A 14,106-nucleotide genomic window follows, 5' to 3' on the forward strand; every position below is an offset into this window, starting at 1 on the left:
CACTCAACCTGTGTCTGAGTTTTGTCCCTGATATAATACAATTAAAAAACAGGGAATCTAGGGGCACCAGGGTGGCTCAGTCAGTTGGGTGTCCGACTTCGGCTCATGGTCCGTGAGTTCGAGCCCCGTATCCAGCTCTGTGCTGCCAGCTCAGAACCTGGAGCCTGTTTTGGGTTCTGTGTCTCCCTCTCTCTCTGTCCCCTCCCCCTCTCATGCTGTGTCTCTCTCTGTCTCTCAAAAAAACAGCAAAAAAAATTTTTTTAAGTTAAAAAAAAAAGCAGGGAATCTATTTTTTAGACTTACCTAAAAATATCTAAAAATAGATTCATCTAAAAATCTATTTAAAACAGAGATCTAAACAGGCTGTAGATCCTAGAATGCCTCTTCACATTTTTAACTATTATAGTCTATAAAATTATACTTGGTATTTGTAGCTAAATAATTGTCACTTCTTACCAGGTGATAATTTCTACTGGAGACCTATAATTAAGTGAAAAAGAAATAAGCCAAACACATTACGTGAAAAAGAAAGAAGAATTTGTCACTTCACAAGCTGTGCCTTAAACATCTTAGCAAATTTTTACATGTTCGTGTATCAGAATCAGAGACTATAGTAGGTAATTTGTCTATTAGCAAAAGAAAAATTGTGAGATTGACAAAGAATTGTAATGCACTGTTAATGAATGTTAATGATACTACTCTCATAAAAGGGATGCGTTGGTTTTTACTTTTTTGAAAAGCTGATTCATATCTTTTAAGTAGGATGTCATATCAAAATGATGGCTTCCTTCAAGGAATTTCCTTGTTTCCTTAAATAGTGAGGGGGGGAAATGGTGTTAAAATTTAAAAGCTCTCTAGGCTTCAATACTTTGAAGAATATGGTAAGATAAGCTAGAAACCATATACTTTTATGTATTTCCAATGAGTTGTAAGTTGGTTCAGTATTGCTGAAAAAAAGTCTGACACCATATCAGGAGTCCTCAGTGTATTCATATTCTTTGATCATTAATCCATGTCTAAGAGTTTACACTAAAAAATAAGGAAATGGTTTAATACACACACATACAAATACGTGTAACACAGCATTATACATATTAGTGCAAGCTTGAGGACAACCTAAATGTCCCAAACAAGAAAAGTTAGGGGTGTGGCTCAGTCAGTTGAGTATCTGACTCTTGATTTTGGCTCAGGTCATGGTCTCAGGATTGTGAAATCAAGACCCACATGGGGCTCCAAGCTAAATATGGAGCCTGTTTAAGATTCTCTCTCTCTCTCTCTCTCTCTCTCTCTCTCTGCCTCTCCCCTGCTAATTTTCTCTGTCTCTCTCTCTCCAAAAAAAAAAAAAAAAAGTTAAAAAAAAAGAGAAATTAAATAAATTATGGCATATCCATTACAATGTAATGTTTAGTATACAACAGAAAAATTGCATTTTTGAAATGACAGGTTAAATATAATTACATGTAAAAGTGCTAAAATTTAACATGCTACATGTTAAAATCAAGATATAAGACATTACATGCAATATAATCCCAGTTAAAAATTATTATGTTTCTATATGCATGAGAAGGTCTGGAAACAAAAATAGTGGCTGTTATTCCTAAGCAGTAAAAAATACACTTAAAATTTTGAAAATATTGTCCACATTCTCTCAGGTAACTTTTAATGACAATATATTATTAAATCACATTTAGACACCTTAAATATAATCTCTACTTAACAATATAACTTTTATACTTTTTTTTTTTTTTAGTAGACTCCACATCCAGCATGGAGCCCAACACAGGGTTTGAACTCACAACCCTGAGGATCAAGACCTGAGCTGAGATCAAGAGACAGATACTTACTTGATTTTGGCTCAGGTCACGATCTCACGATTACGGGATCAAGCCACGCATCAGGCTCTGTGCTGAACATGGAGCCTGCTTAGGATTCTCTCTTTCCCTCTTTCTCTCTGCCCTGCCTCTGCTCCTGCTCACACGTGTTCACTCTCTCGCTCAAAAACAACAAAAAAGAGTCGGGCCCTTAACCAACTGAGCCACCCAGGTGCCCCTCTATCATTTAAATACTGTAAGCATAAATTTTGAAAGGTTGGGTGAAACAGAAGCAAACTTGGATTGCTAACATTACATAACTCATGAACAAAGTGGGAGGAATGAAAAGAACAGTGCTCAACAAAGCATTATTATTTTTTGCTTTATTGAGCTGTAATATCCATATAATAAATTGCATATATTTAAGGTATAAAATGTTTTGACATATTTATACTCTCATGAAACCATCACCACGATGTGGATACTGAATGTTAATACCATTCTAAAATGTTTCCTTGTACATTTTCATAATCTATTCCTCACTTCCCCCAACCGAAGTTCAGGCAACCACTGCATTAGGTTCTGTTGCTACAGATTAGTTTGCATTTCCCAGAATTTTATATAAATGAACTCATTCACCTTGTACTTTTTGGCCATACTTTTTTCACCTTAGAATAATTACTCTGAGATTCATTCATGCTGTTACATGTATGAATAGTTTCGCTTTCACCGTGGAATAGTGTTTCCTATATCACAATATGCTTATCCATTTGAGCATTCATAGACATTTGAGTTGTTTCCAGTTTTTGGCTCTTATAGACAAAGCGGCCATGAGCATTTATGTATAAATCTTTGTGTAGAATGTACTTCTGTTTCTCTTGAGTAAATGTCCAGGTGTGGAACGGCTGGGTCAAATTATAGGTATGTGTACAACTTACCAAGAAACTGCCAAACAGGTTTTCACGGTGGCTGCACCTGTTCACATTTCCACCAGCAGTGTATGAGAATTCCAGTTTTTTCCTACTCTCAACACTTGATATTGTCAGCCTTTTTAATTGTTGCCAATCTAGTAGTTGTGTAGTGATATCTCATTATGATTTTAATTTGTAATTTGTATTTCTTTAGGGGCTCATGATGACCTTTTCATGTTGTCATCCATGTATCCTCTTTGCTAAAGTGTCTGTTCAATTATTTTGTCCATTTTAAATAAAGGTCACCTTCTGATTGGTTTATAAGAGATATTTTTATATTCCAGATAAAGTCTTTTGTATGATAAAGGTTTTGCAAAGATTTTCTCCAAGGGTGTGGCTTGCTTTTTCATTTTCATGGCAGTCTTTAAAAAAAATTTTTTTTAATGTTTATTTATTTTTGAGAGACAGAGAGAGACAGAGGACAGAATGTGAGCAGGGGAGGGGCAGAGAGAGGAAGACACACAATCTGAAGCAGCCTCCAGGCTCCGAGCTGTCAGCACAAAGCCCAATGAGGGGCTCGAACTCACGAACCACAAGATCATGACCTGAGATGAAGTCGGATGCTTAACCGACTGAGCCACCCAGCTGCCCCCATGGCAGTCTTTTAAAGAGCAAAATTTTTTTTATCTTGATGAAGTATAATTTACTATTTTTTTTTTCCTTTTCACTTAGTGCTTTTTGTGTCATATTTAAGAACACTTTAACAAACCAAATGTCACTAAGGTTTTCCCCTATGATTTCTTCTAGCTTATATTTTATATTTAGGCCTATACCATAATAGATTTCAAGTTAATTTTTGCATATGATGTGAAGTAGATTTTGAGGTTCATTTTTGAGGGGTATAGTTATCCAAATTTTCTAGTAGTATTTATTAAAAAGATTTTCCTTTCCTCATTGAATTGCCTTAGTACCTTTGTAGAAAACCAACTGAATCTATTTCTAGACACTCTTCCTAAATGTCTATTTTATGCCAATTCCACACAACTTTGATTACTGCAGATTTATCATTTTTTTAATGTTTGAGAGAGAGACTGTGGGTGGAGGAGGGGCAGAGAAAGAAGGGGAGAGATAGAATCCCAAGCAGGCTCTGTGCTATCAGCATGGAGACCAACTCGGGGCTTGATCTCACAAGCCGTGAGATCATGACCTAAGTCAAAATCAAGAGTCGGATGCCTAACTGAATGAGACACCCAGGTGCCCCTAGTAATTATGAAATCAAATGGTGTGTATCTATTAACTTTATTTCTTGTTTTGAGTATTTGAGTATATCAGTTTATGAAAAGCTACAGAAGACAAAAATTAGTGGTTTTGATTGGGATTTCACTGAATTTAAAGATTAACTTGGGAAGAATTGATATTTTAACAATACTGATTCTTCTAATTTATGAAAACATTTTATGTCTCCATTAATTTAAGTCTTCTCTAATTTCTCTAAGCAATGTTTTATAGTTTTTGATGTATAGGTCTTAAACATGTTTGGACAGCTTTATCCCTAAATATTTAATATTTCTGCTGCTATTATAAATGGAATTGATTTTTAAATTTCAAGTTGAGATTGTTCTTCACTAGTATATAGAAATATGCTTGATTTTTATATATTAATCTTGTATCCTGTAACATTGGTACATTCAATTATTAATTTTAGTACATTTTTTTGGTAATTCCATCAGATTTTCTATAGGTGATCATGTTGCCTGTAAATAAAAATAGCTTTATTCCTTTCTGATATGTGTGTCTTTTATTTCTTTTTCCTACTTTATTGCACAGCCTAAGATCTCCAGTACAGTCTTTTTATGTTTTTTCCCTTTTTATTTAATTATTTATATTTTTAGAGCGAGTGAGCCTGTGAGCATGTGCAAGTGGAGGAGGGGCAACAAAAGAGACCATGTGGAGCCCAATGTAGGGGCTCCACACGGGGGTCAATCTCATGACTCTGAGGTCATGACCTGAGCCGAACTCAAGGGTCAGACGCTTAACTTACTGGGCCACCCAGGCATCCCTCTGGTACAATCTTAAGTAGAAGTCGTGAGAACAGATATCCTTGCCTCATTCCCAATGGTAGGGAAAAGGCATTCAGTCTTTGCTATTAAGTATGATATTAGCTATTGGTTTTCCTTTATGAGATTAAGGGAAATCCTTTCTATTTGTATTTTGCTGAGAGTTTTGTAATGGATGTTGAATTTTTAAATATTTTGAGCATTATCGAAGGTTTGAGCAATTAATTTAACCTTAATTTCTGCACCAGATACATATGAGTAAGTCATCTTTTAGTTTTTTTCTGTAAAATTTTCAATGGCTTTATAGTATCTCCAACTAATAAAAATGATGAATTTTCTCACTCATATTAAACGATAAATTCTCAGCTTCTCTATGGCAGCTTCTATAATAAATAGAACCTTGAGCGATTTGAGATTGAGGACTATTTTCTCCCCACAAGAAATAATTAAAATTTTAGTTTTGGTATATTGTGACAACGAGGGAAGTTAACTAGGCAGCAATGACTGCAACGTGCTGATAAATACACATATTTGGTTTCAAAGACCCATGTGTGTGACCGTAAGTATGTATTGTAGGTGAGGTTTGGGTGGCAGTGCTGTGTCTGTTCTGCACTCCTCTTTGAATAAGTGGAAGCCAACCTGCCATATAGACATTGTGGCTCTCTTTATTTATTGTAATGGGGCATCACAAAGCACAGATTTTAAGGGATGTGGACTAAGGTAAAGTTGGCCTTGATGTAGACTAATGAAATCAAAAGAACCATTGAAAATAAAATTCCCCAAACACCCAGAATCAAAAAGCTGATACCAAAGACCCATTGTTTCTTATCATAGGTGCATAATGTACCATTTTCTTAAAATACACAAAGATAGTATCATAACTTCCAGGCAGATTGTCAGGAAATCCTCTTTAAAAAAAAGAAAGAAAGAAAACAGCCACACCTAATTTACTATTATTTGAAAAAAACCCCACTGGTTTGTGTGATAAAGACTAAAATAGACTGATTATACACCTGGCCAGCAGCCAAGCCCTTCTTCTGTGAACTCTGAGATAATGGACCTTCATTGTTCAGTTTGTTATCATTGCCAATTCCTGCCAGACTGGTCCTCAGCAGTTACGTGGGCTTCTGCCATTTATCAAGCCTGACCCTTAAAAATCTCTCTCTACTTGTCCAAAACAACAATTCATTTGTTTAGTAAACATACATTTGACAAAATTTGCAAGGTTCACAAGTAATTGGTTAAGTTTCCACTCTTTGTAAATAGAGGGATATGTCACAATTTTCCCTAAGGCAGCAATATAGCTGTGTAAAACCATATTGCCTCAGGGAAAGCAGTAAAATCAGCTACATTTATCTTTGGTAGAGACGTCTCCCTTCTTTAATTTGACAATGAATCATTTTAGATCTCACTAAAATACAAATTTTCTATTATTTAAAGGAAGTCATATTTGGTAAAACATCAGATAACAAACTCCAGCATGCAGAATTAGTGATAGTGTTACAAAATTATATAGCTTTAAAGCAAAAAGGGATCTGAATCACTCAGGGATCTGAGAAGTTCTTGTAGAAATCTTATGCCAGCTTTGGTCTTCTAGAGATGAAGATTTCATTGTGTCCTTTGGTCTTTGTACCATTTAACTTCTATACTACCAGGGTCAGAAAGTTCTTTTGTCGAGATTTCTTTTTGCATTTTAATCACAAAATCCTCCAGTCTGCTCTTTTTAGGAATAGGATCTTTTTTCTCAGTTAGACTCTAAACCTGCTCCTCGGAGATGGTCCTATATATACTTATAAGTGTGCTTCCTTCTGATGTGGGTGTGTAAGTCTATGTTACAAAACAGACTGTAAGGGAGAAAGATAGGAAGACAAAAACAGAAGGAAAAAGTCTACATTCAGTTCCTCAATTCACCTTGGAAAATTCTGAAAAGTGAGCCCAGAAATAAAAATTAAAGAAGAGAAAGACAGGAAGTAGGAATGTAAATACTGACATATTAGTCACAGAAAATTATGATGGATTTTTGTCAGTGTCCTACTTGACTTGCTTACATTCTGCAGAAGAGATTAAGGAAAGGCAACATATAACATCTTAATACAAAGGAAGAAAAAGTATCTTTTTTAAAGGTAGGAATCTACTTCTAAAATGTCCCTCAACCTCTGGCAATTTGAGAGTTGGGCAAACAGCCAGCCGTGTGTCCCGTCAGTGAGACTGGCTGAGCTGGTAGGCAAGCTGAGTTATGGGAACTTTCTCTGGCTTCCTCAAAGCTCTTACACATCCCAGGAGTTCACAACAATATTTGTCCACGAGTTCCATGGATCATCTGTGGGGTTGAGTCCCAGTGTTTTCCTCAAGGCTGTAATCTCCAAGACCCCACTCCCTGGGAAGGCGGAGGAAGAAACGACAGGGCAGGATCCAGGATTGGGAGTGGGTTTGCTTCCGTGGCCACGTTAACAGCCTGAGCAATTGTGGGCACTGCTTATGAACTCGGCCACTGCCCCACCCCCAGTGGGTCACCTACTTTCTTGTGCTTCCAGATATCCTGTGGCTTAATATGAGGCACTAATCTAATTGTAGTGATCATTTCACAATATATACAGATCTCAAATGATCTCAAATGAACATAACACCAATGTTATATGTCAACTGTATGTCAATAAAGCTGGAAAAAACTAAATAAAGGCACTGAAGACTATTTATTTCAGGGGCCGTTCTAAGATATGACGGCAGGATTTCCTGCCAGAGAAGACAGATGCTTTTCTTTAGAATAATAAACATTCCACAATTCCATAGAGGCAATCCTTTGTTTGTTTCTCCAGCCGGACGATGGGAAGTCACAGGCCTCACGCCCAAGGCCGCTGCGTGAGCACAAACTTCCAGAGAAAGCACAAAGGAAAGGTAGAAATCCCTAGGAAGAAAGGTAGGAGTGTGCCCTGCGGTCCAGAACCCCTCCCCACCGTTTCTCTCGGCCACCAATGATTCCCTGGCTCTAAAGCCATCGCCACCCTGTGTGCTTCTGCAGCATTTCCATTATTTACCCTGATTTAGGTGTGGGAAATCACTTTCCCCCTTGGTTCAGCTGGGACCTGACTGGAATTAAAAATCAAAACAAAACAAAACACTGAAGGAAAAGCAAGCAAATATAAGAGCAGAGAAATGGATAGGTTTACATAGATTTTTTTTTTTTTTATCCTAATCTCACTGAGGTCCGGGCTGCTTAGCTTGGCTCTGTTTGTAGAGTTTGCCAAGCTCCAGTGATGTTTCTTGGCCTCCACGCCGTCTGGCCTGATGGTGTTCGAGGCTGGATGGAGCTCCTCAGATTTCTGGTGCAGTGTTACTTTGGACAAACGATCTCTGGTGGAATCTCAGGAAGGATTTTTGGTTCCTTTCTGGCACTTGCTTCCGTGCCTATTCTCTGGGATCAGCCCTGGGATTGTCAGCTGCAGCTTGAGGCTCAACTGCTTTTCTTCTCATGCCACCCCCTCGCCTCACTTCCACCCAACCCCAACTCTGTCTGCCCAGCTTTGCCTCTCTTTCTAAGTAGGAAAAGCATTTGCCTCGCTGACCTGAAAGGATCCTGCTCCATTTATGTTCAGCATCGCCATTCTGGTTAGTCTTCCTGACTCTGGCCCTTGGAAATCCTGCTTTGCTCTAATCCCTTCTTTTCTGCCTCATTGGTCTGTCTCAAGTGGGTTGTTAGGGCTGGGTTTATTTACCCTTTGGGGAAAATACAGCACAGTTTCTAAATTATAGTCTCCATCAACATCTGTAGGGTGATCCCTACATATCAATACGACCAGGTTGGGTGGCTGTTCTGTTCACACCTTCTATGTCTTCACCAATTTTTTGTCTAGTTGTTCCACTGGTCACTACAAGAGGAGCTCTGAAGTCTCCAACTGCAACTGGTGAACTCCCTCTCCTTTCTGTTCTGTCAGTTTTGACTTCATATTTTTGGGGGCCGATTTTAGATATTCTTTTACAATTTTTTTAAAACCAGAACATTTATTGTGTGACTAATCACTGAAATCCTTCAGATGAACTGGATGCTGCAACAGCTGCCCTCTTGTTCCTTCATGGAATCCAGGTCGGAATCTGTGGTGTGTAATTTTTAGGTGCGTCATTTGACCGGTCCCAGTGGTATTTCTTCCTTTAGCCTTGGCACTCCAGTTATACTTTCTCTTCCGCTTGGCAAGATAGCCACATTTGCCACAGGTTGACTTCTGAAGGTGGTAGGCCTTCAAGCCACAGCGGTGGCTAAACACATGCGTCTTATTGCGGTGCTTTCCAAACGTTGATGTCCCCTTCGTCATCTTGTTTCCGCGGCTCAGACCAAAGAGCTCTGTTTACAATTATTAAATCTTGACTGACTCATCAATCAAAGGTCATGAGAAATAGTTTTCTTAGAGTATATTTTGAACGATATATCCGGCCCAGCTACTATACACTTTGTTTGCGTTATGTATCTCTTCCCATCCTTTTGCTTTCAACCTGTTTTGAGTCTTTGAATCTAGGGGCGCCTGGGTGGTTGAGCGTCCAACTTCAGCTCAGGTCATGATCTCACGGTCCATGAGTTCAAGCCCCGAGTCGGGCTCTGTGCTGGCAGCTCAGAGCCTGGAGCCTGCTTCGGATTCTGTGTCTCCCTCTCTCTCTGCCCCTCCCCCATTCATGCTCTCTCTCTCTCTCTCTCTCTCTCTCTCTCTCTCTCTCTCTCAAAAATAAATAAGCATTAAAACATAAAATGGGGCCAAGTTGTCCACACCCAGACAAGGGGAGAATCTTAGATATATGTTTTTTTTTCCTCAAGGGTTTCTCTTTGTCCAGGTAATAGACATTTATTCTATTTTATCCTAGTTATGATTATTTGAGCTTCTCGGATCTGCAGATTTAAGTTTTCCATCAAATTTGAGACGTTTTTGGCCATCATTCTTCGAATATGTTTTCCTGCCCCATTTTGTCTCTTGTTTCTTTCTGGGATTCCTATTTCGTGTTTGATGTTTGTCTCACAAGTCTTCGGGGCTCTCTTCACTTTCCCTGAATCTTTTTTTCATTCTGCTCTTCAGACTGAATAATTTCCAGTGCTCTATTTGGAGCTCACTGATACCTCCTTCTGCCATCTCCAATCTGTTGTTGAACCCATTTAGTGATTTTTTTGGAAAATGTCAGTGTGGTTTTTTTCAACTCTAGAATGTGTGTGTGTGTGTGTGTGTGTGTGTGTGTGTGTGTGTGTGTGGTTTCTATTTCTCTTCTGACATCCTTGAGCTGTTGAATTGTCATATTTCCTTTAATTATTTGAACGTATTTGTCATAGTTGCTTTGAGATCTTTTCCTGATAAAGTCGACATCTGGGCTGACTAGAAGTCAGTTTCTATCAAATACTTTTGTCTCTCAAGTATGAGTCACACTTCCCTGTTTCTTTCCACATCTCATAATTTTTTTGTAGAAAACTGGACCTTTTAACTAAATGTTGCAGCAACTATGAATTTTGACGTATTTTTTTGTAGTACTGCGGAATTACCTTCCCCCACAGTACGCAGCTGCTGACGTGTCTGCTGAGATTTTTTTTAATTGTAATTTTTATTTCCCGCAGCCTGATTTCCTAGGGTTTCCTTTTATGTCTGGATCGCTTAATAGTCAGCCGGTGACCCGGGCAGAGGTTGTTTTCAAACACCCCGAGCCTGCGAGGCCTCCACGCTCCACTGATCCATCCATGTGGCGGGTCAGCAGTACGTTCGAAGCTTAGCCGGTTGTCACGTGTCCTTCGGTGTTGCTTTCTACGGAGCTCTGCTGGGTCTCCTCTGTGCATGTGTGGAGAATGTGTGTCTCTTGAAATGTTAGGCTTACCTCATTGTATTGTGACCTGGTGGTCCTATATATATTTTAATTCCAACTTGTCAATATGGCATAAAATACCTTTTAATATCTAGTGTGGTGTCTTCTCACCAGCCTCCTTCTCCTCTTGGCATCCACTGCCGCACCCCCATGAGGTCCCCACATCTCCTGTAACTTCCTTCCACAGGCGTCGACTTGCCTGACCACCTTGGGCCCACAGAGAATGTTATACATTTTGCGACACCATTTCCAATTTCCGAAGCAAAGTATCCTCAACTCTCTTGTGTGTTACAAACACAGGCTAAAGATGAAATTTTGTAAAGCAAAGTGCATGGGGGGAGAAAAAGAGGGGTTTTGGTTAAACATGATAGACTGAACAAAAGAAACGACTTAGGTCTTTTCTCCTGAAAACTCATTAAAGTCATTTTAAGTGCCTATTGGGAGAAGATAAAAAGAAGTGAAATCGTTTCTGCCCTCGAGCTCCAGAAAGATTCAGGCATGCAGTCTTCAGCAACGTTTGAAGGCAGGGGTGTAGGGTTGGGCCAGACACAGGAAAGTGGTAGAAAGGAGCAGCTGGTACACTCAACATCTGCTCCCCCAGCCTAGGACCCCTCCCTCACCTCTGCAGAAGGCTGGGGCGGAACTCACTCTCCGGAGAAACCGAACCTCACAGGGGGAGGCCTAGCCGAATACTGAAAAAGGCATGTTTGGCGGGTATCAAATTCAAGTCTTAATAATAATTAGTGGGCTCTCCCAGAATCCTTAGAGGCAAGCTTATATTATACCCTCTAGACCACAAACTGGAGGATTTCTTTTATGTGAAACTGACGGCCCTAAGCTAAGGACTTTTACATGCTGATATGTGGAGGAGGCTGCCCAAAGAAAGGGCTGCATCCCTACTCAAGTAATCGATATCTACGCCCATCCATTGATGATCCTGCCCCTGCGTGAAGGGCTGCCGATCAGCTATTTCTTTTCTTTCCTTCCCTACTCCCCCCAACCTGAGCTGTAGAAATTATTCTTCACTGGGTAAGTCTTTAAAGTGAAAGAATATTAATTTTAGCGCTGACCAAAGCCTGGGCCCTGGGGCATCGCTCAGCCTCTCTCACCTCCTGAAGGGGTTTGGTGAAGAAACATCACGTACCAACCCTCTGCCTCTGGACAGGCTGCTTCAAACCTTGTTAGCTGAAAAGAGCTTATGCTTCAGGAGACTCTAACAGATGATTTGCCTTTGAGGTATAGATCATTCTCATCAAAATTAGTATCCCAAGTTGCCTTGTTTGTGCTCTAAGAGTTTCCAGTAGGTAATTTACTTACAGTAAACGATCTGCTCCCTCGTTTCAGACCTGGAATCAGCCGGTGCAAGAAAACTCCTAACGTGAACAGCCTCATGTTCCTCTTAGAAAAGGGACAAAGAGAACATTCTCCTTTTCTATTACTCAGGGAGAAAACAAGCAACAGACAGCAGAGGCTGTAGTGATGACAGTGGAGCCTGGTGACAGGCCAACCTATGGCAGGGCCCCCGGCTGCTGATGAGGGGACAGTGGCAGATGCGGTCTCTATGGAACCGGTGGCAGCTTAGGTGATAGGCAGTGACACGGCATCTTCTCATGGTGAATCCAGCAGCGACAGGGGCTGAGGTGGCCGCGGCCCAAGGACGACGGACCTTGATGGTGTGGGACACGCAGCAGCTATTGGCAAAAGGCTGTGACACAGCTGCTGTGACACAGTTGCTGTGACTGTAAGAACTGGAAAGAGGAGAGGAATTCTTCCCAACGAGCAATGAGATCTATTCTCTTAATTCACAAGGGGGACGCTGCTGCCCGTAGAGCTCAAGGCCACCGTCAGTTTGTGGGAGAGCTGTTTCTTATGGCTGTGAGCTGTGGACTCAGCTCTTCACAAACTTCCAGGTCAATAGTCTGCTCGGCTCAACGGTGTTTCTGGTAAACACCGTCTTATGTGGCCCAGGAACCCAGAAAAGGAGGAGGGTCGGGTGACCGGTTGCAACAGACAGGAGCTGCAGGTCTCTGTGTGACCTGAGTGGCAGTGTGCCCCCAGTGGTAAGCCCCAGCCTTTGAGTTCCCTTTCTTGGTGACTGTGGAGGACAGTTCCCCGTCCCGCCCTCCCACGGGTGCACTGGCGTTGCTGTGCGCTCGGGGCCAGGCACGGAGAACCAGGGGGGCTGCTGATGGGGGCGAAGATTCCGTGTGAGCAGGGGCTACAGACTCAGGAGCGGCTGGCCTCTTCCACATTCTCTAACACCGTGACTCTCTTCTGTGTTGCTGACCAATTCCCCAGTGAATGGCTGTGAACCGGGTCTAGCCAGACAAGAAAGTTCTTGTTCTTTCAATCACCCCAAGGCTCCAAATCTTCAGAACTTATTCCCTGGCTCTTCCCACACACGGTGCCCATCTGTCACACACGAGCGTGCAACCACCATATTCTGGCTCTAGAAAAACTGCTTAACTCCAATCTTAATCCTAATCCTTTTTACATTTTTGTCAGTGTCAGCTGGGCCTTCAGCAAGGCTTACCTAGTCCTGTTCTTGAGAATGAAATTTTTAAAGTTGAAAATACAAATCAAGTTTGTATATTAAGAGGATATACACACACGTTTTTATTTACAATGAAAGTGGAGGCAGGATAGAGCGATGGAACCTTGTATCCGGGGAGGTAAGGGCCAATGTGGTCTGTGCCGTATGTTTTTGACCTAAGATACAATCCGGAGAGGGAGAAAAGCCTGTCAGGAAATAGTGGAGTCACAGTGAGCCAGGCTGGGGGGCCCTGGGCTGGTCATACTCAGGACCTTCAGAAAAGAAAAGAGCCAGGGTCCAGGCAGCTGATAACCCCGGGTCATTAGTTTAGAGCCACCCCCTCTCCAGACAGCCCCACAGACAAGCCCTGATCTCTTCTCTCAGGAGCAGGTATCACTCTCTTCTCTTGCCTACTCTCCTGCAAACATCGCCACTCCTCTCCCACTGCACGTCAGCCAACACAGCCCCAGAATGAACGTTCAGGACCCAAGGCTGAGATGTGATAAGCCTCCTTAGATGCCATATGCCGGCTTGGAGAGGGGGGACAGAATAGGCAGAACTGAGCATTGACCTCATCCTCACTGCCACAATTTTTAGCTTATCCCACATTTGAGAATGTTCCCCAACAGGAAATAAAAATGGATATGCAACCAAAGTGTCTTTTCAATCAGAAAAAAAGCATTTTGCCACTGTAAAGGTGGCATATCCCCTCCCAAGGTGAGATGGAAAAGAACCAACTGGAAGTTTCCCTATGCACTGGGCGGGAGTGGATGGATAGCCCTGTTGCTTGTGGAGGTCACAGCTGTGGTTTGGACAGTGTTATGGCACTGCTAATCTTTTGTTCTGAGCTCTGACCTGTTAGGTTTTAGGTCGCTTTTTGTTGTTGTTGTTGTTGTTGTTGTTGTTGTTGTTGTTGTTATGGAGCATGGTTTGTGTCCTCCTTCCCCCATCCATCTACTTCCCGATAT

General features: G+C 41.2%; 1 protein-coding gene across 1 annotated transcript; it reads right to left on the reverse strand.

Moving 5' to 3' along the window:
* Positions 1-7,540: 7,540 nt before the first annotated feature.
* LOC122230976 (60S ribosomal protein L37-like) lies at positions 7,541-9,308 on the reverse strand. The gene is given in 2 exon segments (XM_042957542.1): positions 7,541-8,843; positions 8,846-9,308. Coding segments are annotated over 2 exon segments (291 nt in total). The 5' UTR covers positions 9,087-9,308; the 3' UTR covers positions 7,541-8,793.
* Between the last annotated feature and the right edge of the window lie 4,798 nt (positions 9,309-14,106).

The sequence above is a fragment of the Panthera tigris genome, chromosome D1 (assembly GCF_018350195.1).
Source record: "Panthera tigris isolate Pti1 chromosome D1, P.tigris_Pti1_mat1.1, whole genome shotgun sequence".
Taxonomy (NCBI): Eukaryota; Metazoa; Chordata; class Mammalia; order Carnivora; family Felidae; genus Panthera; species Panthera tigris.